Genomic DNA, 26,398 nt, shown 5'->3' on the forward strand with positions numbered 1-26,398 from the left:
CTTTACCATGCTAAGCCCCAGCCAAGCCCCACAAGTACCATGTGTCACCATGGTCTGACACATACCATGGGTTTAATAAATATTCATCCAATGAACCAAAGTCTTAAATAGTGGAACCGAGGGATCCTGTTCAGTAATTATAAACTGGAATCCCAGTTTGATCAAATAATCATAAAAATTAGAGCACAAACGATAACAGTCCAGGACTCCTCCTCCATAGCTCAATTGGTTTTAGGTGGTGATTGCTCTTCTGCCTGAAGAGGATTTGCCCTGCCCAATTTAAATCAGCCAAGATCCAGGAAAAACAAAATAAAACTGAAAATTTAGCTACTGTGTAGCTGACTGGCCTTCTGTGTTCTTTCCTGTGCTGGTGAGTTGGGCTGGAAATCTACTCTATATTTTCCCTATAGTAAAGAAATATATGAATAATTAAGAAGTACATCATTTGTGGTCCAATTAACTACCGTATAAACACAATACAACACATACAAAAAACATCACTCTGCATTCTGATATCAAAGCATAATCACATTGGGATCTTGAGGCACAAGCCCCTTTCCCACAGGGAAAGCTGTACACATGTACACATTTACACAGAGGGCCAGGCAGGACTGACAGTAGTCTAATAAAGATGGTGTAACAAACCAGAGATTTCAGTATGATAAATGAAGGGAGGGCGGGAGGGAGGAAGGAAGGAAGCAAGCTAAGTTGAACCAACCATTTAAGAAACCTAATCATAGACTGGTGGTATGTCTTACAACTAGATTTAAGCATTAGGTACTCATGTCTTTGGAATGATCACTGTTCTCCCATGGTGTTCTCTCTTAAAAGGTAAATACCAGTGAGAAGATTGGAAAGCTAGTTGCTTAACATCTGATGCTGGCCAGTTTTATCAGATCTTAAAAGCAGAGGAGAAAATCACCTAAATGTAAAGGTTATAAGTCACTGAATGTTAGTTTCCAACTTCACAGTTTAACAACAACAACAACAACAACAACAAAAACAAAACAAAAAAAACCTTGGCACCAAACCTACTATCCAAGCTCTGTGTGTCTGTAAATAAAGATCATTGGCCACTCTTCTGTGTCTTGAGAGATCTAAATGAGAGTCTAGGTGTCCCTTCATAGTTCTGTGATTTTTCAAAAGCCCCAAATCTTTGCACTATGAAAATTGTGATTCTTGTAAGGACTGCTTAATTAATAGCCTGCTTCATGTTTATGTGGAGGAAAAGCCCATTCTCATTCTCACATTTGTTTTTATTGGACAAGGTGAGATTATAAGCAGGTAAGTCCCCCCTCAGCCTTCCCTGAAGTAATGCTAATACTTCTTTCTGAGAAACCAAATCAAGACTTTTGCTTTACTTCAGTGTCTGGAGTTTACAAAATATGTCAACAAAAACATCAACATAGTCTGCTTTTAATTCCGGGCATATTATCCTTAAAAGAAAACATTAGGAATGAGTATAGGTGTTCTCATTTTAAGACATCTCAACCTCTCGGATAAAGGGAAAAACACACAACATCTATATTCATTACAAAAATTATTCACTAATCTCCCCTGGCACACTTAAAATAACATAAAATGTTATAATTTAATTCATACTCCATTGTTTTGGAATAAAATGACTGAAAAAAATAGTTTTATGCATATCATAGAAACAAATGATTAAATCCAAGACAAAGGAAGAACAGTAGAAGAACTCTCTCATGAGAGTTATAGTTACCATGTCATTCTCTTTTTCTCTCTTTCTCTTTTCTTTCTTAGAACTATACTCGGATGCTATTAGCCTGACATTTCACAGTTGATACCTAGGGTCAAAACTTTCCTGGTATCCAGATATGGGGTGAAATAACTAACTATCTTTTAAAATGGCTATTAATAGATAGAAAAATAGAATCCTAACTTATGAACTGCTAATTTTTCTTCCTTGTCACCAACATCATCTATTGTATCACCATTATCTATTTTATCAATTTTTATCTGATGAAATGCTATCAAAATATCCCTGATGTCAAGGTATCAATTATTTCTCCTGAATTTAAAACATATTTACTCTCAGCCCATACACAGTTTGTATGTTGGGTGAGTGACCATCTTCCCAGAAATACATCAACATCTTAGTGTTAGTGTTTCTTAGGCTTCTGTCCTGAATGAAAGCTCCACACCAAGATTACCTGTCATCCTACAAAATATTTCAATAAAAATTTAAACACCACAGGATGAAAATTCATTGGTTACCTAAATAAATAAAAATATATAAATAAAATTCCAGTGAGGAAGTGGTGATGCAACATGGGGGCTTAAGTGGGTAGGAGAAGAATAAATGAAAGAAGATGGGATTGGGAGGGAGACAAACCATAAGTGACTCTTAATCTCACAAAACAAACTGAGGGTTGCTGGGGGGAGGGGGTTTGGGAGAAGGGGGTGGTATTATGGACATTGGGGAGGGTATGTGTTTTGGTGAGTGCTGTGAAGTGTGTAAACCTGGTGATTCACAGACCTGTACCCCTGGGGATAAAAATATATGTTTATAAAAAATAAAAAAAAATTATAAAAAAAAAGTATATTCTTTTTGTGTTTCAAGATCAAATCCACTATAGTTTCATAACTACCATACTATGAGACATACAAAAATGCTACTTTTTAATAAAGAGCCATGAAGAATAGCCATCTGCAATTCAGGGGGACCTAATAAAAGAAAGGAAAGCACTTTTTTTTACCCACCTGGGCTGAGAAACCACAGAAGAAACCAAACCAGAAATGTACAAGTGTGAATGCAAAATTCTTATAGAAGAAATAGCCTAAGAATTTGCACATTCGGAAATAGGACCACCTTCCATGAACAAGAAGAAGCCTTTGGAGGTATCTAAATTGTGCAAATGAATAGTCACTGGCTAAGACGGCCTGCAGTCCTTCCTGGCCGCTGATGCCAACGCCAATGTGAGCACCTACGAAGGAAGAGAGGAATGCTTTCATTCCCTAAACAAAGATACAATCTCTTTTGAGTCATTATTTATCTATAGAAATCTTATAGCTATAGCATTTATAATTGTTTGTGTGTATTATCTTATGAAATATCATTAGTAAGGTATTTATCCTAGTTTTCCAAAAGAGAAAACTGGCCCCCAAATTTCATTAATTTGCATAAGGTTTTATGATTTGTAAGTGGCAAAGCTGGGACTAACCCCAAATGTCAGGACTGCGGATCCAGTAGTTCGTTCCTTACACCATAGCTAGTTACCATATAATACAAGGTCATCAATATCCCTTTTTAGTCTAAAAATACACAGATGAATTAATTAAAGACAAAGGTTCTTTTATGAATGCTAATAATGCCAAATGTATTAGATCCAGGAATTATTGATTTTAGAACCAATGGTAAAATTAAATTACAGTGTAGTCTCCATTGCATCTTGCCAGATGTTGAACCCCAGGACTCTGGTCTACAGCAAACCCTACTGAGTGAATATCCTCTTACTTTTGATCATGCTGACATCATTGGCTCCATCGCCTATGGCCAAAGTGACAGCATTCCTGTAGTTCCTCACCAGCTCCACTACTTGGGCTTTCTGGAGTGGAGTGACTCGGCAGCAAACCACAGTCTTACACATGCAGGCGAGTTCTAGGAGATCGTTTTTGACATCACTTTCTAGGGCGTGGGCCTATATTAGTAAAAAGAAAGAAAATCCAGATTACAAGAAGACCTAATCAATGAGAGATGTCATTCGGGAAACAGAATTCTTGTTTCTCAACTGATCTCTTTTCTAAACAGTTTAATTCATTTCAACAAGTTACTGTCAATCCAGAGTCACATAAACAACTAACTAAAGAAGTGAGCACTAAACTCGTACTAAGTGTCAAGGAAATTTAGAATAAAAATAAAATGACACAGAGCCCTTGGGTGTCCTCTATGACACATTATCACGCTGTATGGGTAAGATACAACTCAAGAACAGAAAAGTTCCAGAATCTGCTAAAATAAAGAAAAGCAACAGCCAGAACTTGTCTACCATTTCACCAAGTTCAGAATGAACTACAAAATGATGGGGACTTCTTTGTTCTATGTGATGGAACTTTTGTTTCCTTTGCATTGTTGTTTTGTATGTTTAGTGTTTGTTGTTGTGGTTGGTGGGGCAAATGAAAAGCAGATGACCTGGAGATTAGCTTTTGAAAAACAAAGTGACTGAAATGGAGAGAGGCCTGTGCAAGAGGGGGGCTTGCATGCAACCTGCATCTCAGGGTTCCCAACCGATTCCAGCCTTGTTCCTCTCAAAATATGCCAAGAAATGACTGAAAAATAGAGCATAATCCTTTGTGGTTAACTGTGCAATTTGCTTTCTAGAAGACATCCCACTGTACATTATTTAATAAACACATTAGAAGGAAAGCAATCCACCTGAACTTTGAGTCTTCAGTGTCTCTGAATCAATCTCTAGCAAGATATTCACAACCTATCATAATCTGACCCCTATATTCCTATATGGCTATGGTCTTCTACCAACACCTTTAAGTTTACTTTGTACTCTCATCATGCCAAATTGCTTGTTTCCATAATGTGATAGGTTCTTTCTTGACTCTATGCCTTTGTACTTGCTACTTCTGTGGCTGGAAACATCACTTCCTCCAGGAAGTCTTCCCTGACTTCCACACAAGAGCCTAGATGTGTGTGCCTCTATACTCCCAAAGCTCTTTGTTCATTCCTCTATATAGTATTTGTCATACTACTGTGAGATTAGCTTTCCCACTAGACCGCAATCCCTAAAATAAGAACCATGTTCTAGTCATATCCTTATCCTCAGGCTCCAGCATCTTGACCTGGGCATGTAATAAGTGTTAATGGTATCAATGAAAGGATGGGTGAATGAATGTAAAACATGACTCTGATGTAGAAAATTCTTATGTCAAGGCCCGTGATGCCTGGGGGAAACAGTGAATTAGCTTTCTCAAATATAATCGCCCTTTCTGAAAAAGAAAGCATGTAACTGGTTGTCTTGCTTAGAATGGTCCCCTTTTCTCTTTCTTCCTTATTATCAATAAGAAAATATCTAAACTCGGACTCTGATAAAGGACTCAATTACTTTCTGCAAAGCATTGAAATTTGAAGCAAACTAGAATCATGATTTGATTAAAAAAAAAAAAAAAAAGCTTCTGACCATACCAGCAGAAATGTGGTCAATTCTCCTTAAATGAAAAATAGTATTTCATGGTTTCATAAGTTTCAGGCTTTGAAGCCGAAAGGGCTCTTGAAGAGCATCAATCTTAGCTCTTTCTTTCAAATGATTTACAGACAAAGAAAAAATAGCATATATTATCACCTGAGTACTCTAACTCACCACACACTGGCTTCTTTGAGCCTGAGGGAAAGTCAAAGCTCAACTCATTAGAAACCTTTCCATATCCTAGTCTTCTAGTCCCTGGGCAATTCAGCTTGGAGGGCACCAGCTTTAAGTCCCAGTTGACAGGCTTATAATTTTCAGTTCCTGCTCATTTGTGCAAAGGAGAAGTTTGTGTCATCTGGACAAGCTTTCGACTGAGCTTGGCCTGCAGCTGAGCTCTGTAACTTTCCATGGTGTAGAAGGCAACACATCATTACGTCTGGAATCCAGCTGGATAATACCCTAAGCACTAAGAGCTAACAGACAGCTGATCACAAGGGGGAAAATACAATATACTCATATCCAACTTCTTTTGTCCTCTAAGAAACTATCTACAAGAAGGCACATTTATTTTCCAAACTCCAAAAGTGAAAAATAATCATCAAAGCTAGGGAAAGATGTGAGATTAGCTCTTTGTGCATATAAATGATAATTTCACTGGAGTGCAATCAGAGCTTTTGTTTTTTAAATTAGAAACTCAGAGGAGTGTTTTGATATTTGTTCAAGATTTGGAACCTGAACTACATTAAAAGCACAATGCAAGTTTATTCTATTACGACAAGAACCAGATTTCCTAATCAAAGCAAATTGTTTGGCATTGCTGTAAAATACTGCTATTTAGAAAAACCACCAGAGGTATCTTAATGGCAATAATTTGGTGTGGTAATTATATGAAGATCAGGTTGTGCTCTGCCAAATCATAAACATCAGCAAGAACAATAATTGCAACAGTTGCATTATTTTAATTAAATAACAGGGAGCTGTGACACTCTCCCTTAGAAAGTACTTAAACAATACTGCTAAATGGTCTACAGTCATTTAGACAAGATTGATATTCTGTGAACACAGTATTTCTTTGGATCCTCCCTTTCACTGTGGTGGTTCAAGCAATAATGTATGAAATATATATCAGAAGCTTCCTTTTCTCTTGCAAACAGGAAATCATTATGTATACCCTGTTTCTAGTGGTATCATTTGTTTGGAAAATACAAAAGGCGATCTCATCATGACAGCACAAAAGAGACAATTATTGGGATAAAGGAAAAGAAAGAACAAAAGCCTTAAGCAAACTCACCAAACTGTGGCCATTTATGATTAAGGCATAATCTCCTGTTATGGTTTCTTCTACAACTGAGTCCAGCTCCAGCTGCTGTTTTTCAAAAACTACATGGCCGTTGGAAGAACTTCTGTTTTGTCCAAACAAATTTTCCTTTGCTTTTCTTGAAGGCAGGGGGAGAGAAACAAATCATAACAAGTACACAGAACATACCTATTACACTAACAAGAGACTGACCTAGAGGTAAATTCATTTCGTCACTATTCGGATAGACAACGGCATAAGATTTGGTTACAATAAAGCAAGCCGGATGGTTCTTTGTGATGGGGAGACCATAGCAAGTTTGTAAATTTCAGGAAGTAGGGAAGTAAAACGTAATGAAAACAGAATCATTTGGAATTTTTACAATTACCTTAAATCTAAATTACTATCTCGAGTTGGGCTGAAGCTAGGTTCTCTCGATATATTTGGCATATAAGGGTGTCTGAGCTTCAGGGGCTTTAGAACCACTGGTCTGGTGTGCAATATTGTTAAATATTGAAAAGTGAAAAACTAAAGACAATTGATGAGATCGTCTAGGAATTCCAGAACATCAATATATAAAAGAAATTCATTCATTCACAGAACAAGGTCATATGATCTGGCTGAAATCAGCAGTCTTTAAAGAAGCACATTTTCTAAAAATGTGACAACAAAATTAAATGATGGCATTTACTGAATTGGCATAGTCATTAGAATATAATGGACTGTTTTAAGTGAAAATTGAACTCATCGGCTCACACAATACAGTAAATCTTCTCAGAAAGCAAATACGGACACCAAGAGTAGAGGGTCTTTCCAAATGGAAATTCCTTCCAATGCCCCAGATCTAATTAGCAGTAGAAATGTCCTCCTCATACCCATCCATGTCTTCTACTTAAGAGGAAGATTGTATGGTCACTTAACATGCTTAGAAGAGGCATTTTACTCTTCTCTTCAAAATGGAAAAATAATGCCTTTAATGGAAGGGAAAAGTCCTCTCTGAGGACCCTCAGATGACAGGCTTTGAAGTAACATAAGGGCAAGCTAACACAACTCCAGAACTTTCAACCACAACCATGGCAAATGCTCCCCAAAGATGAGTGGCAAAGCCAGCCACCCTACGGTAGGCCAAAATTGCACCCACAAAATGAGTGCCCTGGAGAAAATGGGGAGTGAGGGGCCAGGAAATGGAGGTTTTGGCCTACAGCAAAATGAAATGGTTCCCCAAAGGCTCATCCTATATAGAAAATATTTATAAAAATGGTTTTGTGATGTAGAAAGAAGAGAATGTTCACTGTACAAAAACAACTATTTTAGCCCTCAGCTTTCTATTTGAAAATGTAACACTGATTGTTTACAAGTAAAGTCTAAAAAAAACCAAAAAACAAAAAACCCACAACACACACACAAAACACCCTTATCTTCTGGCTCAACATCTCCTTCTGCTGTCCAGGACCAAAAGCACAGCCTGCATTTAAAGAACCCAAGGAACCCAGAGATTACATGACCCTGGCTCCAAGAATGACATCATGCACTTAACAATCAGTCTGCAGAATCAAAGAAAAAGATTTACAAATTCAGAGTGTTACGTGTGAAATTTAGGGAGTTAAGGTGGGGGAAGGGGTGAAGAACAGACATGAAAAATCATTGTTTAGTAGGAGAATCAGACTTCTACATCAGATAACCATGTCAAGGAGTCCTCCTAACAGTCATGAAAATTTACTGTCCCATATAATGAAGAAAGCTAGAGAAACAAGCTCCTCAGAAGCGAACATTTCTCTGACAATGTTGCAGAACTCATAAATTGGGTCTTAAGGAAGCACCAAAGGGCAAACATCTCCCGAGGTTTCCTTTTTAGTAAAGTTCTCACTCGCTGTATAAATGACTCAATCTCTGTTTTCCCCCCAGAGAATAAAAACATTCCAAAGAAGGGTGAAGTTCATGAAAGTATTGGCTGAAATTCTATTTACTTAGGATTTTTTTTCCCCCTAAACTGTCTTCCTAACATCTCCAGGCAGAAAAGAGACAGTTTTTCGGGCTCGGCTTGAATTCTCACTATGTTCCCTCCACAGAGGCCAACCCCAGACAGAGCTCACGCATTTTCAGACCTCTGACCATGCTTTATAGCTATCATTTCTTTCTCTTCCTGGAACTTAGGTCTTAAAACACTAGCTGGTTCTCAAAAACAAAAAACAAACAAACAAAAAAAAAACAATTTATTAGGAAGGGAAAAACTACACGTGACTCCCTTTATTGAACAGGAACTATACATTTCTGCAGGCATAACACACAATGCTTAACCACAGAACACAAATAACAAATGGTAAAACAAAAGGAGGCCTGTGTTTAAAAAAAAAAAAGTCTGTGTTTTCCCAAGCTGTGTTATGAAGGGCAGAGTCTATTAGAATGCTGGCATGCAGATATACATTAGCGGCTGAGGTGACTGTGGCATTCAAGGTCCGGTGTCAACACAAACACAGCAGAGCACAGCTGGGTACATGCTGGCTTGCATATACTCTATAAAGAAAAGGGATGGGCATGCTCTTAAGGCACTCTGGGTTCAAACATGACATGTTGGGAAATGAACTGAAACCATGGCATCATGTTTAAAAGAAGACAATCCTGACTTCGATATAAGAGCACTGAGCTTGGAACCTGGAGAGCTGGGCTCAGGCTCGAAGCCTTGCCTCGACATCTCATTTGCCCACAGCTAGGTGATCTGACCTCTAGCCACTCGACAAGTCAGTTATAGACCCAGCATAAAACCCAGGTCATCAAATTCCTAGTTCACAGTCTGCTGCACTAAACTGGTTGACGTAGAGTCAGCCACAGGCTGCCAGGGGAACACGTATGGGACAGTATCACACTGCCAACAGCAGAGAAAGGGAGGAAATCCATGACATTTTTATTTTAAGCCCCAGTTCCATCCCTTACCAACCATGCGATCTATAAGACACTCAACCTCTAAACCTATGTTGTTGTTCTGTTTTTAAAGATTTATTTATTTATTTATTTATTTATTTATTTGACAGACAGAGACCACAAGTAGGCAGAGAGGCAGACAGAGAGGGAGGGGGAAGCAGGCTCCCCACCAAGCAGAGAGCCTGATGCGGGACTTGATCCCAGGACCCTGAGATCATGACCTGAGCCAAAGGCAGAGGCCTAACCCACTGAGCCACCCAGGTGCCCTTAAACCTGGTTTTTTTTTTTTTTAGAAATTAGGCAAATGAGACTTTCCCATCAGGCTGGTTGATAATAGCTAAGAAAATGTGGGTAGCTGCACCAGTATGGATTAAAACATTGCCAAGATTTCTTAGTTCTCTAAAATGTTATGGTTTATGATAGAAACCTGACCTACTAAAACATTTTGCCTGGGTGACTAGCAGCTGGAACTGTGGAACGAGATGCATGTTGTTTGGCCTACACAGTGTTTTTAAAAATCTGTGTAAATTGATGGACATCATGATATTCACCTTCACCAAAGGCTCCACAACTCCCTCATGTCTCCTATATAGCACAACTGTTACCTGCCTGTTTCTGGAGCCCTCTGCATTTGAGAACTCTGCTCATTCAAACAAGTAACTTTCTATTAAGTGGTCCTTAAAAAAAGTACAACATGTATTTTCCTGATTAAAGAAGAAATATCAATTCCTAGGTATACCACCAGAGTGTTATTCAGAAGCAGTACAGTCACTCATAGTTTAATTAGTTATAGGACCTGAATTTCTCCAAACATGGGACCAATACAACAAAAATGAAACATGGAGTGAGTGTGCCTGTCAGCCCAAGAAAAATTACATTCCCAGGCTATCTTCCTTTGGGCAGAAGACATATGTATTGGTAAAATGTAATCAATGCAGTAATCTTCTGAAAAACCATAGCAGGGTTTAATTGTAGGTTTATGAGCATGTCTTTAATACTAAAACAGCTATGAGGCCAAAGGAACCCAGGACTCAAAGTCCCTAAAACAGTTTCATGACATTAAATTTGAAACAAGCCATATTCATGATATGCATAAAAATTATATATCCATGTTTATAAAATAATCTAAACACATTTGTTAAGTTTAAATATAACCATTAAATTAACTTCCTTTTAATAGCTACTGTCAATTGGATCCTGGTTTTTTTGATGCATTTTTTGTGTTGTTTTTGCATAAACTTCCACTAAACCCAAAAACATAACACAAGAAAACTGAATGATGCAATTCATGATTTTAATATTTCATTCCCAAAACTATGTGTTTAGATATAAGTAGCCCAGATGAGGATTAGAAAGAACACCTTTGGCAATAACTTTTCTTGGATGCTCTGTTTCCCCCAGTCCTAAGTAAATGCATACTATAAATGTATTCATTCCTTTTATATAAAATTTCTACCACGCATTGTCTGGTAGACTCAGAGAATGGTGTTACCTTCAAGTCTGGGTTAAAATGAACATTATTTGCTAGCCAGTTAAGCAAGATGGCCTCAAGGGTCCTGAAATAATGAGTCTAGACAGAAATTCCTTATTTTTCCCTTTGAATATTTTTCTTCTCAGTAAAAACTTTTGGCTTTTCCTCCCAACTATGAAAATATTGCCTGAACACTATTACAATTTCAAATAATGTAAAGACCCATAAAGACCAAAGTAAACATGATCCATATTTCTAACACTCAGAGAGAACCACTGCACATGTCCTACAGAACTTGATGGGTAGGTAAAGGACAGATATTCATATAGATGCATAGTGTTTTATATATATAAGCATATATATATATATAGAGAGAGAGAGAGAGATTGAGAGAGAGTGTGTGTGTGTGTGTGTGTGTGTGTGTATTCTGGGCTGTGAAAGACAAGCTAGAAATGACAGACTCCTACCTCTCTTCACATCCAAATTCTGAATCCTATCCATTCTACCTCCAAAAGAGTTGTCAGTTTCATTTTACTCTTTTGGTCTCACTGCCTTAGTTCAACCTCATCATCTCTAACTTGGGTGTTCCAACATCTTCCTGATGCAACTCCCCAAACCATTCATTTTCCCATCAAACATACCCCATCTATCCTATCACTGGAGTGTGACTTCGTAAATGTAGAACTGGGTTTGTTACTCATCTGCTTAGAAACCATTCACATCCACCCAGTAACTTTAGTATGAAGTATAAGCACTTCCACTTGCCAATCAATCACCAATCTGACTCTGAAAAAATGGTCCTCACCCTTAGTTCTAACATATACTCTAGCTACGACATGGAATATTGCTTCTAGAATAGAACATGAGGGGCACCTGGGTGGTTCAGTGGGTTAAGCCACTGCCTTCAGGATCCCAGAGTCCTGGGATTGAGTCCCATACTGAGCTTCCCCTGCCCTGCAGAGGGCCTTCTTTTCCAGCTCCTTCTGCCTGCCACTCCCCCTGCTTGTGCTCATTCTTTCTCTCTGTCAAAAAAATAAATAAAATATCTCTTAAAAATAGAACATGATTTCCTTCCTGTTTCTATGCCTTCAAGTGTGCTGTTCCATCAACCTGCAATAACCTTATCCAATGTAACCAATTGAGGAAGAGATCCACTAAGGTTGTAATAGAGGTCAGAGTGTTGTTTTCAATATCCTAAGAAGGTTAATAAAAAATGTAGATTGCTCTATGATAAGAACATAGAGACTCACCACTTTGTCTTAACTTTTGTGTTATTTTTAGCTGCCATTACATCAACTGGGTATAGAAAGCTGCTCTATCATGCGGTTAGCAGCTGATTGATTGCCTATGCCTTTGCACAATACATAATGGGAACTCTAATTAATTACGACTGATATAATTTTATTATTATTTATATAATTTTAATATAGACTCCATAGGATCTATTGGGGAAATCTTAATAAAAGTAGTCCCTGCTGTGGGAACAATGGCTGAAGAAAAGAGATAAAGGGGAATGGAGGAAGTGAAAAGAGAGGGGGAAGGCAAGAAAGAAGGGTGCTAGCTCAATAGCACAAATTACATTCCAGCCTCTTTTAATCTCCTGAATAAAATAATCTTCGGAGAAGATATTTGTATATTTTCCCATTTACAGATGAGGAAACAAGTCAAAGAGAGGCTGAACAGAATATTTACAGTAATTCAGCCTGCCAGTGAGTATGAAGCCAAAATCCAAACTTTGGTCCAGCTAACATGAGCTCCATACCTTCCCTCTTCCATCTGCTGTCTTTCCCTGGAATTTATTCTGCTCTTATCACTACTCCTGTGTGTGTTGACCTCAAGGGAAGCAATAAGGTGCCTCAAAAATTACAATTCTTATGTCAATCTTTTTTTTTATTGTGTTATGTTAGTCACCATAAACTATATTAATCATTTAAAGGGAGTAAAAACACATCAAACATGTTTAGAGACACACGTGGCAAGTGATTCGGTGCATAGGCTCTGGGACCAGGCTATCTTCAAATACCAGCTGAACCACTAGCCAGTTATGAAACTTCAGGCATGTTATTTATCTTATCTATGGCTCAAATTCTTGATCTATAAAATAAGGAAAATGATAATGCTTAACACTGCTTTGGGAATGAAATATAATACATGTATCCTGCTTATAATCGTTCCACCAGCACTGGCTCAAAGCATAGCACTAGGCACAATACAGTCTAGATCTGCTCACACCCATCTTCCTTCAGCAAGAGTTAACCTCCCCCCCCAAATAAAGGTCATTTAAAGAGATTTTCTTTTATTATTATGTTATCTTAGTCACCATACAGTACATCATTAGTATTTGATGTAGTGTTCCAAGATTCATTGTTTGCATATAACACCCAGTGCTCCAAGCAATACATGCCCTCCTTAATACCCATCATTGGGCTAATTCATTCCCCCACCCCCCTCACCTCTAAAATCCTCAGTTTGTTTCTCAGAGTCCATAGTCTTTCATGGTTTGTCTTCCCCTCTGATTCTCCCCCCTCTTCATTTTCCCCTTCATTCTCCTAATATCCTCCATAGTATTCCTTATATTCCACAAATCAGTGAAACCATACGATAATTGACTTTCTCGGCTTGACTTATTTCACTCAGCGTAATCTCCTCCAGCCCCATCCACGTTGATACAAAAGCTGGATATTCATCCTTTCTGTTGGCAGAGTAATATTTCATTGTGTATATGGACCACATCTTCTTTATCCATTCATCTGTTGAAGAGCATTTTGGCTCTTTCCACAGTTTGGCCTTTGTGGATATTGCTGCTATGCATATTGGGGTGCATATGGTCCTTTTTCACTAAATCTGTATTTTGGGAGTAAATACCCAGTAATGCAATTGCTGGGTCATAGCATAGCTCTATTTTTAATTTTTTGAGGAAACTCCACACTGTTTTCCAAAGTGGCTGTACCAACTTGCATTCCCACCAACAGTGTAAGAGGGTTCCCCTTTCTCCACATGCTCTCCAATATTTGTTGTTTCTTCCATTGTCAATTTTAGCCATTCTAACTGGTATAAGGTGGTATCTCAGTGTGGTTTTGATTTGAATTTCCCCAATGGCTATTGAGGATAAACATTTTTTCATATATCTGTTAGCCATTTGTATGTCTTCATTGGAGAAGTGTCTGTTCATGTCTTCTACCCATTTTTGGACTTGATTATTTGTTTTTGGGGTGTTGAGTTTGAGAAGTTCTTTATAGATCTTGGATAACCAGCCCTTTATCTGTAGTGTCATTTGCAAATATCTTCTCCCATTCTGTGGGTTCCCTCATTGTTTTGTTGACTGTTTCCATTACTTTGCAGAAGCTTTTTATCTTGATGAAGTCCCAAAAGTTCGTTTTTGCTTTTGTTTCCTTTGCCTTTGAAAGAAGTTGCTGTGGCCGAGGTTACTGGTTATGCCAGTAACAGAGGTTACTGTCTATGTTCTCCTCTAGGATTTTGATGGACTCCTGTCTCACGTTGAGGTCTTTCATCCATTTTGAGTTTATCTTTGAGTATGATGTAATAGAATGGTTGCGTTTCATTCTTCTGTATATAGCTGTCCAATTTTCCCAGCACCATTTATTGAAGAAACTTTTTCCCATTGGATATTTTTTCCAGCTTTGTCGAAGATTATTTAACCATAGAGTTGAGGGTCCATATCTGGGCTCTCTATTCTGTTCCACTGGTCTACGTGTCTGTTTTTGTGCCAGTACCATGCAGTCTTAAACAATTCATGGAAACTAATGAGAACGAAAACACATCAGTCCAAAACCTATGGGATACTGCAAAGGCAGTCCTAAAGGGGAAATACATAGTCATCTAAGCCTGAGTTAAAAAAAAAAAAAAAAGGAAAAATCCCAAACACACAAACTATCTTTACACCTTGAAGAACTGGAGAATCAACAACAAATTAAGCCTAACCCATGCACAAGAAAGAAATAATTAAGATCCTAGCAGAAATCAATGAATTAGAAATCAGAAATATGACAGAACACATCCACAAATCTAGAAGCTGGTTCTTTGAAAGAATTAATAAGATTGATAAACCACTGGCCAGACTTACCCAAAAGAAAAAAGAAAGGACCCAAATTAATAAAATTATGAACAAAAGGGAAGAGATCATGACTGATACCAAGAAAATAGAAACAAGCACCAGAAATTATTATCACCAACTACATGCCAATAAATTAAGCAACCTAGAAGAAATGGATGCATTCCTAGAAACCTATAAACTTCCAAGACTGAAATAGGAAGAAATTGACAACCTGAATAGACCAATAACCAGTAACAAGATTGAAGCAGTGATCAAAAACCTCCCTAAAAACAAGAGTTCAGGACCTGATGGATTCCCTGGGAAATTCTACCAAACATTCAAAGAAGAAATAATACCTATTCTCCTGAAGCTGTTTCAAAAAACAGAAACAGAAGGGAAACATCCAGACTTTATTCTATGAGGCCAGCTTTACCTTGATCCCCAAACCAGACATAGATCTAATCAATAAGGAGAATTTCAGACCAATATCCCTCATGAATATGGATGCCAAGATTCTCAATGAGATACTAGCCAATAGAATCCAACAGTACATTAAAGAGATTCTCTTAAAATATTTGTTTTTAATTATTAAACAAATTAAGTTTCCCAATGTATTTGGCAAAGACTTGCAGTCTGTCATAGCTTCCAACCAGCATGCACAGCAGTTTTCTACTGGGAGTAAAAATGTGTGGAAGTTGGGAAACCTGACCTACAAGCAGCAACTGGTAGTACCGACAGTTAAGACTTCCTTTCTGTTCAAGGTTCAGGAACAAAAGTGTAATGATGGAGACACATTAAGGAAGCCCATAGTGTTCTATTGTTGTGTTGAGGGGCAGTTAGCCTCATCTAGAATGTAGCAAGTTATAAGCAGTTTGTCTCTAATACAATAATCTGCTTGGCCAGAACCAAAATGGATTGAGCTTAGAGATGCTATTGCAAGCATTAGTAAGCAAATATTGTCATGAGACAGCATTTTTTAAAGGTCTGGGAAAATAATTAAGCAGACTTTTAAAATATACTTCTTAAAATGAAATAGTAAAAAATAAAGAAGAAAATGGACAGATTTTAAGAAACGTTATTTTTCAAAATTTAAGTTTGTCCACTCGTGCCTAATCTCAGCACTTAAATATTTTCCAGTATTTGTAGCGGTTACACATTTTTCACAATATTCTATTTCTCATAAGCATTATACAGCTGGGTTTAACAGGAACTATGTCAAAATACCTACTTTCTTTAATGCTGAAAGACTCTATTCCAACTTTACATGCCATTTCCTGGAACTGTGTTTTCCAAATTTATCTGATCATAATTTCATCTAGGTGTTTATGAAAATACAAGTGCCCATTGCCCATCCCCTAGAGATTCTTAATTTGGGCCAGAATGAAGTTAGGGAATTACTATTTTAAACAAATGCCCTCACTGAATCTGGTCACTCATCATATAGGAGCTACTCACCAATGCATATTTTAAAGGATAATTCAACTTAAATGATTTGAAATCCTTTTCTAAAAATATTTGGAAAATGTTGGAGGCCTGAAGACAGTGTTTCACTACTGATGTCAAACTTACATGAACAGGAGTTTAGGAAACACATGGGAAGAATTCTCTTCCAAAACAAGGCCACAGGAACTATAAAGGGCCTTTTTACTTTCTCCACTATCCATCCCTCCCACTTCCTTTCTTCTTTCCTTCAACACTTACCTGAGTTCTTCTCTGACTTCCACTGCTGTGTTCCCTGCCACAATGAACACGTCGTTCATGTCATCAGTCAGCATATTGCAGGCATAGCCAATGTTGATGGCAGTTTCTGATACAAAAACAAAACCCACATCAGTTAGAATATTACTTAATGACACAAGTACCTTATCCATAAAAGTTTTGAGGCATTACCCCTTAATGTCAGAGAGAGCATGATGAGAGATAAAATCCAAGAAACCCAGAGCTAAATTCAAAGATCCAGATTCCATGATCAAACTTACCCCTTGTTAAAACTGTGGAGAAGTAGCAATATCTATGAATTCTCAGCCTTCTCATCTAGTTCTTTGAAAAAAAACTTCTTGATTCCCCAAATTAGTATTTATGAAAGTACCCTGAGGCCCTGTGATATAGTGAAATGTATAAATAAAAAACTTTTTACCTGAAGTCCCAAATACTGACTTTGGAGAGCTAAAATCCTTAATTTAGTTATTATTCGAGCTGATGTGATAGACACATTGAAAACACTCACAATTGGTCAGTTGAACAGCAGAAATATTCTCATAATAGCTTTATAGTTCTCTCAGGTACAATGCTGCCTTTTTCCCATTAAGCAAATTAAAGTTTGGAATTTGACTATCACCTCAAACACCACCAGGACTGCTGTAACTAGGTAAGTGGACAATTACACAATGTTGAGCAGCTCTTCCTCCACTTCTGTAGAATTGGACACTTGGATAGTTAGGTAGCCCTTCCATCCTCAACAAGGTCATTTGTTTCTCAGTCCATTGGATCATTAGGCTCTTGCCAATTTGTGGGATAATTAGATTTGCCCTAAGTCTGTAGGCGATTGATAAAATCTTAGCATATCCTTTGTATAAGCCACAGAAATGAAAACTAAATAAGAGTAAACCTGTGTATATTCCTAAGTGAAGAGTTATGAACGTACCCTTTGATCAACATCAAACTTAGTGATTTGGCTGAATACCTGGAGAGCAGACTTATCATATCAATGGGCAAATCCTCTGAAGTTCCAAAAAATATGTAAAAAGTAGATAGAATCCTGAAAACGTATGTGTGCCAATTTACTAAATATTCTGGTTTACAGATGACCAAGAATAAAATCACTTTTGTTTTAACCATCACTGCTAGCAATGGATCCAAAATGTACCGATCCCTTTTCCTTCTTAGGAAACACAATACCCTGAACATGATGACTCTTTATCTCTTGACCTGGCGTTATTGTTAAAATGCCAGAATATTTCCCCACCAGTTGATAAACAGCCACTTCCCTGAGTATCCCCAAAGCCTACCTACCATCCTGACCCCATCCCTAATATCCCCAAACCTCCCTACCACCAATAAACTAAAGAAATAGCCCCTGAGATCTCTAATGTTCTACTTCAGTGCTGTGCCTCTCTCTGTCCTGACTGGGGTCAGTGCTCACGTGAAACAATAAACATTTTATAATACCATCGTTGCCTCCAGGTGAAATTACTATATTTAAGAAGCAAGTAAGCTGAAACTCAACTGACTGAAAAGTATACTATAGAAGATAATCCATTAGTTTTTGTTTTTAAATAATAAATTTTTGTAATATATCAGCTTTCCTTTTTGTATTTCAACCTTTCCTATGTGAAGGGCTATGCAAATATCTAATCCATTAAGCTTTCTGGTTAATTAAAATTTTACCAGAGAAATTATTGCCCCCCCCTTCAAGACATCATCAACATCCATGTTCAATTTACCTTGTTTGTCTCCTGTTAGGACCCAGATCTTAATATTAGCTAGTGATAAACTTGCAATCGTTTCAGTAACACCCTCTTGCAACTTATCTTCGACAGCAGTGGCACCTAGTAGCTATATTGAAAAATAGAAAATACCTTATGTTAATGCAGGCAAACAACAACCACAATGTATCTATGGCTTTAAATCACAGAGTTTAGAGGTCAAGGAACATGAACTGAAGATGGAAGTTATGAAGCATTGATATGGCAAGCATCTTATTATATGCAGTGATGGGCTAGGAAGGGCTTCAAGTGGAGGTTCCCAAATCAAGCCTACTGACAGTCACACCAATTAATGACAGGGATCCTGGAGGTCAGAATTTATGATGGGTCTGATATGCTCAGGTAACATATAAGTATAAACCATCATAAGCCATTTGGGCTTCTGAGAACTGAAGACCTCCCCAGCCTCTTCCCCACTTATATCAACATGGAAAGGTCCAAAGGAGAGCCCTAATCTCATATTAAGGATCACAAAAAAGTAGAGCCATTCTCCTAAATTAACACACCAGCAGGTGCCATAAACTAAAAAGTGAAGGGTCTTGCATAATATTTCATCCAGGGATGAATATTACATACTCCTTAGTACCTCACAATTGCTAACCATCCTAACCACTGGGGCCTCAGGGAAGAGCAGTTCATACTCTGGGCAGCACAGAAATCATCAGAACCTCAGGGCCTAGGATGGTTTAGAGCTATAGCTACATTTCATGCAAAGTTTTCCTGCTTAAAAAGGTAGATCATAAAGTAGGGAGAGAAAAAAAAACAAAAACAAAAACCAGCCAAAACATAAAATCAAGGACATACCAGAGGCTGACAAAGAATAGAGATGCCACTATCTTCTACTTTGGAGAAATTTCCAATTGTATAATCTACTGCCAATAGAAATAATCCTCTAGGCTCTCTAGGGCCATACATGGCAAACATGAAGCCATTGTATAAAGCATGACTCAGTGTTTGAAAGGGTAACATCTGCTATGTGCAAAATGATTTGGCAATGGATTATTCCTATGCTAGATCTCTAAACACGTACTATCCCTTCTGTAAACACAAACCATCATGCTTCTAAACTCATACCATTAAATCCCTTTCAATTTCTTCATATAGCCCAGCTATCCGTTCATCCCTCTCATCCTTGAGAGTGTTTGCATCTTCAAGCATCTTGTGCCACTCTTTAAAGTACTTGTCATCCAGATCTCTGTATGCAATGGCCAAGGTTCGAAGGCCTTCCCCTGCAAATTCCTGCCAGAGCAGACACAGATTTAGGAACCATCACAGAGTAGTAACCACGGAAATAACAGCAACAATAATGGATAAGTTGTTCACTTACATTCATTTTGTCCCAAGAGTATTACTTGGCCATCCTGACTCCCAACTTTTTAATTGCCTTGGAAATGGGATATGTTCATATTTGGTATTTTATTTCTATGGGGTTAAAACATTCAGGGGAGCTAGCCTTCTCCCTAAAGACAGCGGCAATGGCTGCTGACGTGCCCCAGCTGAGAAGTGATCAACCACACCCATGACTTGAAATACATGTTTGAAGCAATATATATTGGTTTCAACCTACCCTTTGCATAAAGGAAGCACTCCTGGCAGTAAGAAAGACCCAGCCTGTTTCATGGCACATAGCCCTTGATGTCCAGTGGAGAGGAAAGGATCCTCAGAGGAACCATAGCTCTCAAATCAAAGGCAGAAACTCTCTCAAAAGATGGCATCATGACATTTCACCAGTCTTGTCATGTCCCACCTAATAATACAGCTATGTCTAAAATTAATTGAGTCTTACTTCTGTTCATGCTTGAAATCTTCCATAATAAAAAGCTAAAGTCAATTATAGATGAATAAACATTGGTCAGGTAACAGAAGTTGAAACATATTAAGGTTATAAGAATAACATCTAGGGGCAAAAGGGAGAGTGAGGCAGAAAAGTTAAAACAAATATTTGTTTCTGGGAAGCAAGTAGAGGCTGACTTTTACTGTTCATTCTGGATCATCTAAATTTTCTTCCTTTTTGTTATATGGTAAGTTTTATTTTAATAATGAAAATTCTTAGAAATTTAAAAAACATTGAGTCATGTTATTTTTAAAAATTACTCTTTTTGAGAAACTGATTTCTGTGGAGTTATTATTTAATAATTGGTCAAATTAATTGAAGAGTCATACTTTTCCTTTAGTGTCTCAGTAAACTGATGATCTAAAATGATACCTTTGGTGCTTTATCCTTCTAATAGGAAAAATAAATAAATAAAAACAGGACACTGGTGTTGCAAAGTGTCTCACGTAGCCACAATAGCTAGAAACATATGTAGATTGCTTTGGGGAAATGTAAAAACCTCCCACTTTGTGTAGGCCTCCAGTGGTCATTTTATGGGCCTCTCCACTGCAAGTGTTTTTAGAACATTTCTGCTCCTTTGGGCATTGCCACTGAGCAGATCCTCTCTGTTGTGTTTTGGCTTATAGAACAGACATAGGTTCATGATCAGGCACAAGTTACACCATGGCACACCCTAACTTGGTAAATGGAAAGTAAATTCAGTGCATGCTGCAATGATGTGGTTTCGCCCACAGAGACCATGAAAACATTATCCGAATTTATCTTGTAGGCAATTGGTAGCACTCTGGACATTGTAATCACATTTTGCAAGACCACCACTGGGTCCCCTACTGATCTGAAAATCTAGTTATTGCCTTGTAATGATCTTTTGTCTCCTTAATTCACAGAAGCACTTCTTTGCCTTTGACTTGCAACCACACTGGGCATGGCCAGTGCTTTCCTCCCTGTTCTGTAAAATAGTGAATCAACTCTAAGACGGCATTACAAAAGGGGACAGATGATTTAAGTTATTTAATTAGTGCATGAATCACAAGCTTAATCCTAAATGAGCATTTGAGCAAGGTCGTTTCCTACCATTAAAGAATTCAAAAGCAATTATTAAATATAAATCGAAAACTTCAGAATTTAAAGCCAAAACGAATAAAGTGAATGAAGGAAAGAGCAAGTCAAGTTGATATCACCTGGAAAAAAACCTCTTTTGCAAAGAAATGTAAAAAGACCAAATTAGACTTCCTACACTTTAGTATGAGAGGAAAACATATGAAAATCCAAGGCCTTTGGTGTTTGAGCAATGGCAAAAATCAGATACTTATGATTCTAATGTTGTTTTCACACACACAAAAAAAAAATTAAAAAGACCATGCCGGCCTTCTGGAAAAGATTAAAAGAAAATCAAGAATGCTCTATTGGAAAGACAAAAACAATAGCTATGTTTGTAACCAATATTACTAAACCATCATTCTTTAAAGTTAGGCAGAATTTTGTTTTGTTTTATTTGTTTGTTTGTTTTTTAAAGATCCAGGGAATGTTTTGTATTAAATATAGGGCTTGACAAAGGACACGAATCCTCAATAATTTTTTTAAAGGAGAGAAACCAATGAGGATATGGGAGTTTTGACTAGTTGCCCTTAAAGTTCATATTCTGTTAAATGGAACCTCTAATAAATATTAGAGAGATGCTTGAATCTTCAGGTTTAAATCAGGTTAATAATCATATTCATTCATAGACTCCTACTCTTTTGCCAAAATATATGTACCAAATTTATATGGCATAAATATATATGCCAAAGATCATTCCTGCTCCCTTCAGAAAGCTTTTGTAAAGAAATTATGCATAGTCTCAGAATGTATGCATTTGGTAGCTTCAACGTAAAGAATATAAGTGACTCATCATGATTTACGACCTGAACAGAAGGACCCCTGGAGGAGAAAGTTGGCTGCTATTTCCCTTCAGCATGTAAGCAAGACCCTAAGCTATTCCCTGGGGGTAATCATAAAAAAAAACTTCATTGGTTTCAGACACATTAGAACCCAAGGGAATGCAACTGTCCTGCTTCCCTTTCCAGAGCCAGTCTCCAAGAGAAGAAGCCTAAAACTGCAGGGGAGTTTGGGCAGGTTTCCCTAGGTGTCCCAAGCCTTTCCCGGGCCAGAGTTCAGGAGCCTACACTTAGCGGCTACTTCACAGCTGCTGTGTATTAATACATCTGTGGTAAGACTGATCAGACTTTCAGCAGGGCAACTATAGGTGTCCATGCACCAGTTCCAGACATTCTCTGGCACAGTTTCCTGTGCTTTCTATTTCAAAAGTCAGATCATTTCGCTGATATTTTAAAAATAAGACCTAATCATAGCAAGCGGCCAAAGGGCCATTGTGCTAACCTTCAGACAGAAGCACTTACACTGAGATGGTCTGTCGTCAATGTCAGAAGGTCTTCATTGGATGGATGAAGTTTTTCAAACAGAATAGTGTCCGCTCCTTTGGAATAAAGCTTTATCTGGCCTTCTGGGTTTCGAACTGAAAAGAAAAATTTTGCATAGTAGGTAATCAACGAAATCCATCAAAACTAGACTTTCCTAAGGCTCCAGCCAGGAAATTTGGAAATGGGCATAACGTTTTAGCCAGTAGTAAAATATTTAGTGCCTTTAATTAGAAGGTCACTATCTAAGTCACTTGGCCATATTCCTGTTCTATTAATTTAGAAATATTCCACCTACTGGAATCCTTTGATTTCCCAAACTCGGAAAACAAGTGTTTTTATTCAGATGTGAATGACCTTACCATTTTCCTTGCCTACTACTTTGAAGGGTTGATAAATTCAAATTAAGTCTTCTGGATTGAACAGAATTGAGAGCTTTGCCTGCAGGTCTCCTAGTGTGAAATTCAAGTCCTACTGTAGGAATCAGCTACACTGTTATGCCAAATGATCTCCACATGGCATTCTAGCCACTCAAAGTCATGGTTTATGCACTAGTTTTCCATCCTTGCTGATGTTTTTTTTTTTACCTTCTTTACTCATTGGAAAAGCCCTTTCTTTCATTCTCAGTGGTCGATTTTTCAGTCACAATCCTGGCCTGCAAGCATACCTCACAGGGGGCTTTCAAAATTAGTTTCTATCTTCTATTAACTGGAAGTCTGTGTCAGTTACGGCTGTGTTTTTAATCTGTCACCCCTCCCCAGGTTTGGGAATGACAGCCAGAGGAGGTTGCCCTCCCTTCATTTCCAGTCTTTAAACCTTCCCCTGGCTGTCCCACATACTGCCATCAAATCTTTTTTAAACTATGAAATGCTTGGCCAACATTTGTAGGCTTGGCTTTATAGCTTGGCACATATTAGGCCCTTAATGATTTGTTGAATGAATGAATGCATGAAGACATGACATGACATGACATGACATGACATGACATGGCAATATATTTCTTTCCAGGAACTACCTACAGTTTAAGACAACTTTCTGGGTCATGATGTGATGGTCTGAACAATGACCTTCACAAGTTTCATCATATCAAAGATTGTTACATGCTTTCCAATCAATTGTACCTTTTCTTTAAAAATAGAATGTCTCAAAAAAAAATAGAATGTCTCAAAACAAATGAACATAAATATTGACTACTATTAATTTAGTATATAAATTTAGAACTTGACTTAATGGAATATAAATACCAAAGTACAATAAATTAATTTCCCTTCTTTCCTTTAACTACTCTTACTTCGGATTTCATCTATTCTAGTTTCCTCCTGGCTTTGAATATATTTAACACACCCTGGAAATTTTTTGTATTGGGACTTGTCTAGGGCTTGTCTTCTCTCCTAAAACCCTTGGTCAGCTCTCCTAGTTACCAGAACTCATGCAGTTCTTCTTGTACTCTGCTTCTAATTGCCCATGTTGGGAAAAAAGGAAAAAAGCATATATAATTTATCTAATTGTTCAAGCTGGAGGGGAGTGGGAACATTTAATCCTAGCTTTCTTTTGCTTTTCTTCTACACAATCCAATTTAATAATTTTCCCCATATTTTTCTCCCATCCATCACCAGAGCTAAAAAGGCCAAGGATGGGCATCCTACTTTTACCAGTACGACTTCCCTTTGACTATTGTTTATAGGCTGGACTAGGACATCAGTTCCCAAACTTTTTGGTCTCAGAACCCTTATACACTATTAAAACTTCATGAGAACTCCAGGGTATTATTGAAGTGGGTTTTATTTATTAATATTTACCATATTAGAAATTAAAGTTGAGAAATATTATTATATCAATGGTCTTATGATAATAATTATATTACCATAATAATGACTATTATAATTATGATAATAAACATTTTACATATTAACATAAATAACATTTCTATAATTATAATTTCCACAACAACAACAAAAAATGTAGGGAGTGACATTGCTTTACATGATAGCAGTTCTCTTTAACATCTAGCTTAAAAGGTGTTTGGATTCTCTTATCTGCTTCTGCAGTTCAATCATTTGTGATATCACACATCATGTGGCTTTTATAAACCTCCGCAGTACACTCATGAGAAAAATAAGGAAAAAGACAAATAACATTAGTATTATTATGAAGATGTTTTTATCCTTGTGCATTCTCTGAAAATCTCCCAAGTTTTCTTAGGGTTCCCTAGACCACACATGGAGAATCACTAGTCTAGGAAATCACAAGCCAATTATGATTTGTGGAAATCCCTTACCATCTCTTCACCTGTTTCCACATGTGAAAAAAGGAGATATTTAAACACTGTAACTTCTAAGGTCCTTTTCAATCTACATTTTTCTCATTCAGTAAAGATTCCCATTTCTTCTGCATTTTTTTCTTAACCCAGCATTATTAGCCCCTTTAAATTTGAGTTTGTATAAATCTAGTTTCATAGAATCTTGATTAATTTTGCTCACTAAGCCTTTCCTTTTGCAGCTCAGCAGGTTTTGCGTCTCTTTATTCAAGGCTTCTAGTCCTATCTGCTAGGAAATTTCAAGGCTAATCAAATCTCACTCATCTCAGAAGTTAGCCTTTTCAAAATAAAGAGAGAAGCACCTGGGTGGCTCAGTCAGTTAAGCATCCAACTCCTGATTTTGGCTCAGGTTATGATATCAGAGTCACAAGATTGAGCCCCGTGGTGGGCTCCATGCTCAGTGGGAAGTCTGCTCCAGATTCGCTCTGTCTCTCTGTGCCTCCCCCTGACACACACACACACACACACACACACACACACACACACACACTTCTCTCTCTCAAAAAAAAAAAAATTAAATAAAAGAACGTAACAGTTTTAAATGGTCAAGGTAACATATGGGCAGAGTCTGTAAAAAAAATCGAAAATCATATATGTTTTAGTTATAAATCTTCTCCCATTGCTGGTCCTTTATATATTGGTGTTCTTTAAAGATTTTCCTATGATCTAATTCCCCTTTTACTCTCCATGTAGTCACATTCATTTCTACGGCTTCAGGTTCCAGTGACAGAATTACTGATTTTAAGTGTACATCTCCTACCCAAATCTATCTCCAGCACTCCCTTCCAATCTGTACATCCAACCACCAACTAGTTATCTCCTTTTGGATGTGTTCAGGCACAGCAGACTCAAATTGGAACACATTATCTTCCTCTAATAACTACGTATTTCTCTTAAGTCTCCATCTCAATAACAAGCTTCACCATTCACTCTGTCTCCCAAATCAGATATCCAGCCGTAATCAAAGCTCCTCTCCCTCCACCACCCATATATCCAACTGTAGCTATGAATTTCTCCCCTCTTGCCTATATTGTCACATTAACCCAAATGGTTTTACTCATTTCAACCCTGCTTCTCTCCAGACTCTACTGTAATCCTGCCAGAGTCATCTTCATACTATTGCTTAGAATCCTGCAATTGCCTCCCTATGTACTCCCTATGTATGTAGATCAAGTTTGGACGCTCTTAACATGCCATAAACAGGACTCATTAAGACCTGTCCTTTTCCAGCCCATTTCCTACCCTACTTCACCATCTTCTCCAGGGTGCAATCACACAGAACACTTCAATTCCACATTCTCCCTTAGCATCAAGTCTCTGGCGCATGATAGGCACTTGCTAAACATTTGCTTGAGTTGAATTATAATTATACAAAATTCATTGAAGGCAACAGTTATGCCTTTGTGACATAAAAAGAAAAAAGAAGTGGTTTCCAGGTGTATGCC

General features: G+C 37.6%; 1 protein-coding gene across 8 annotated transcripts in view; it reads right to left on the reverse strand.

Annotated features, from left to right (window-relative positions):
- Positions 1 to 26,398, reverse strand: part of ATP8B4 (ATPase phospholipid transporting 8B4 (putative)) — a 248,892-nt gene that overhangs the window by 38,889 nt on the left and 183,605 nt on the right. For all 8 annotated transcript variants that reach the window (XR_006602907.1, XM_045067867.1, XM_004755458.3 and 5 more), the window contains 7 exons: positions 22,619 to 22,734; positions 19,460 to 19,624; positions 18,344 to 18,455; positions 16,602 to 16,707; positions 6,451 to 6,595; positions 3,479 to 3,662; positions 2,725 to 2,948 (listed from right to left, as the gene is read on the reverse strand). Coding sequence is in view for 7 of the 8 variants with exons in the window: in XM_045067867.1 (XP_044923802.1) it covers positions 2,725 to 2,948; positions 3,479 to 3,662; positions 6,451 to 6,595; positions 16,602 to 16,707; positions 18,344 to 18,455; positions 19,460 to 19,624; positions 22,619 to 22,734 (1,052 nt within the window). In the remaining variant the exon portion in view is untranslated. The remainder of the gene's footprint in view (positions 1 to 2,724; positions 2,949 to 3,478; positions 3,663 to 6,450; positions 6,596 to 16,601; positions 16,708 to 18,343; positions 18,456 to 19,459; positions 19,625 to 22,618; positions 22,735 to 26,398) is intronic.

The sequence above is a fragment of the Mustela putorius genome, unplaced genomic scaffold (genome assembly GCF_011764305.1).
Source record: "Mustela putorius furo isolate JIRA1106 unplaced genomic scaffold, ASM1176430v1.1 tig00003898_pilon_pilon_pilon, whole genome shotgun sequence".
In the NCBI taxonomy this organism is placed as follows: Eukaryota; Metazoa; Chordata; class Mammalia; order Carnivora; family Mustelidae; genus Mustela; species Mustela putorius.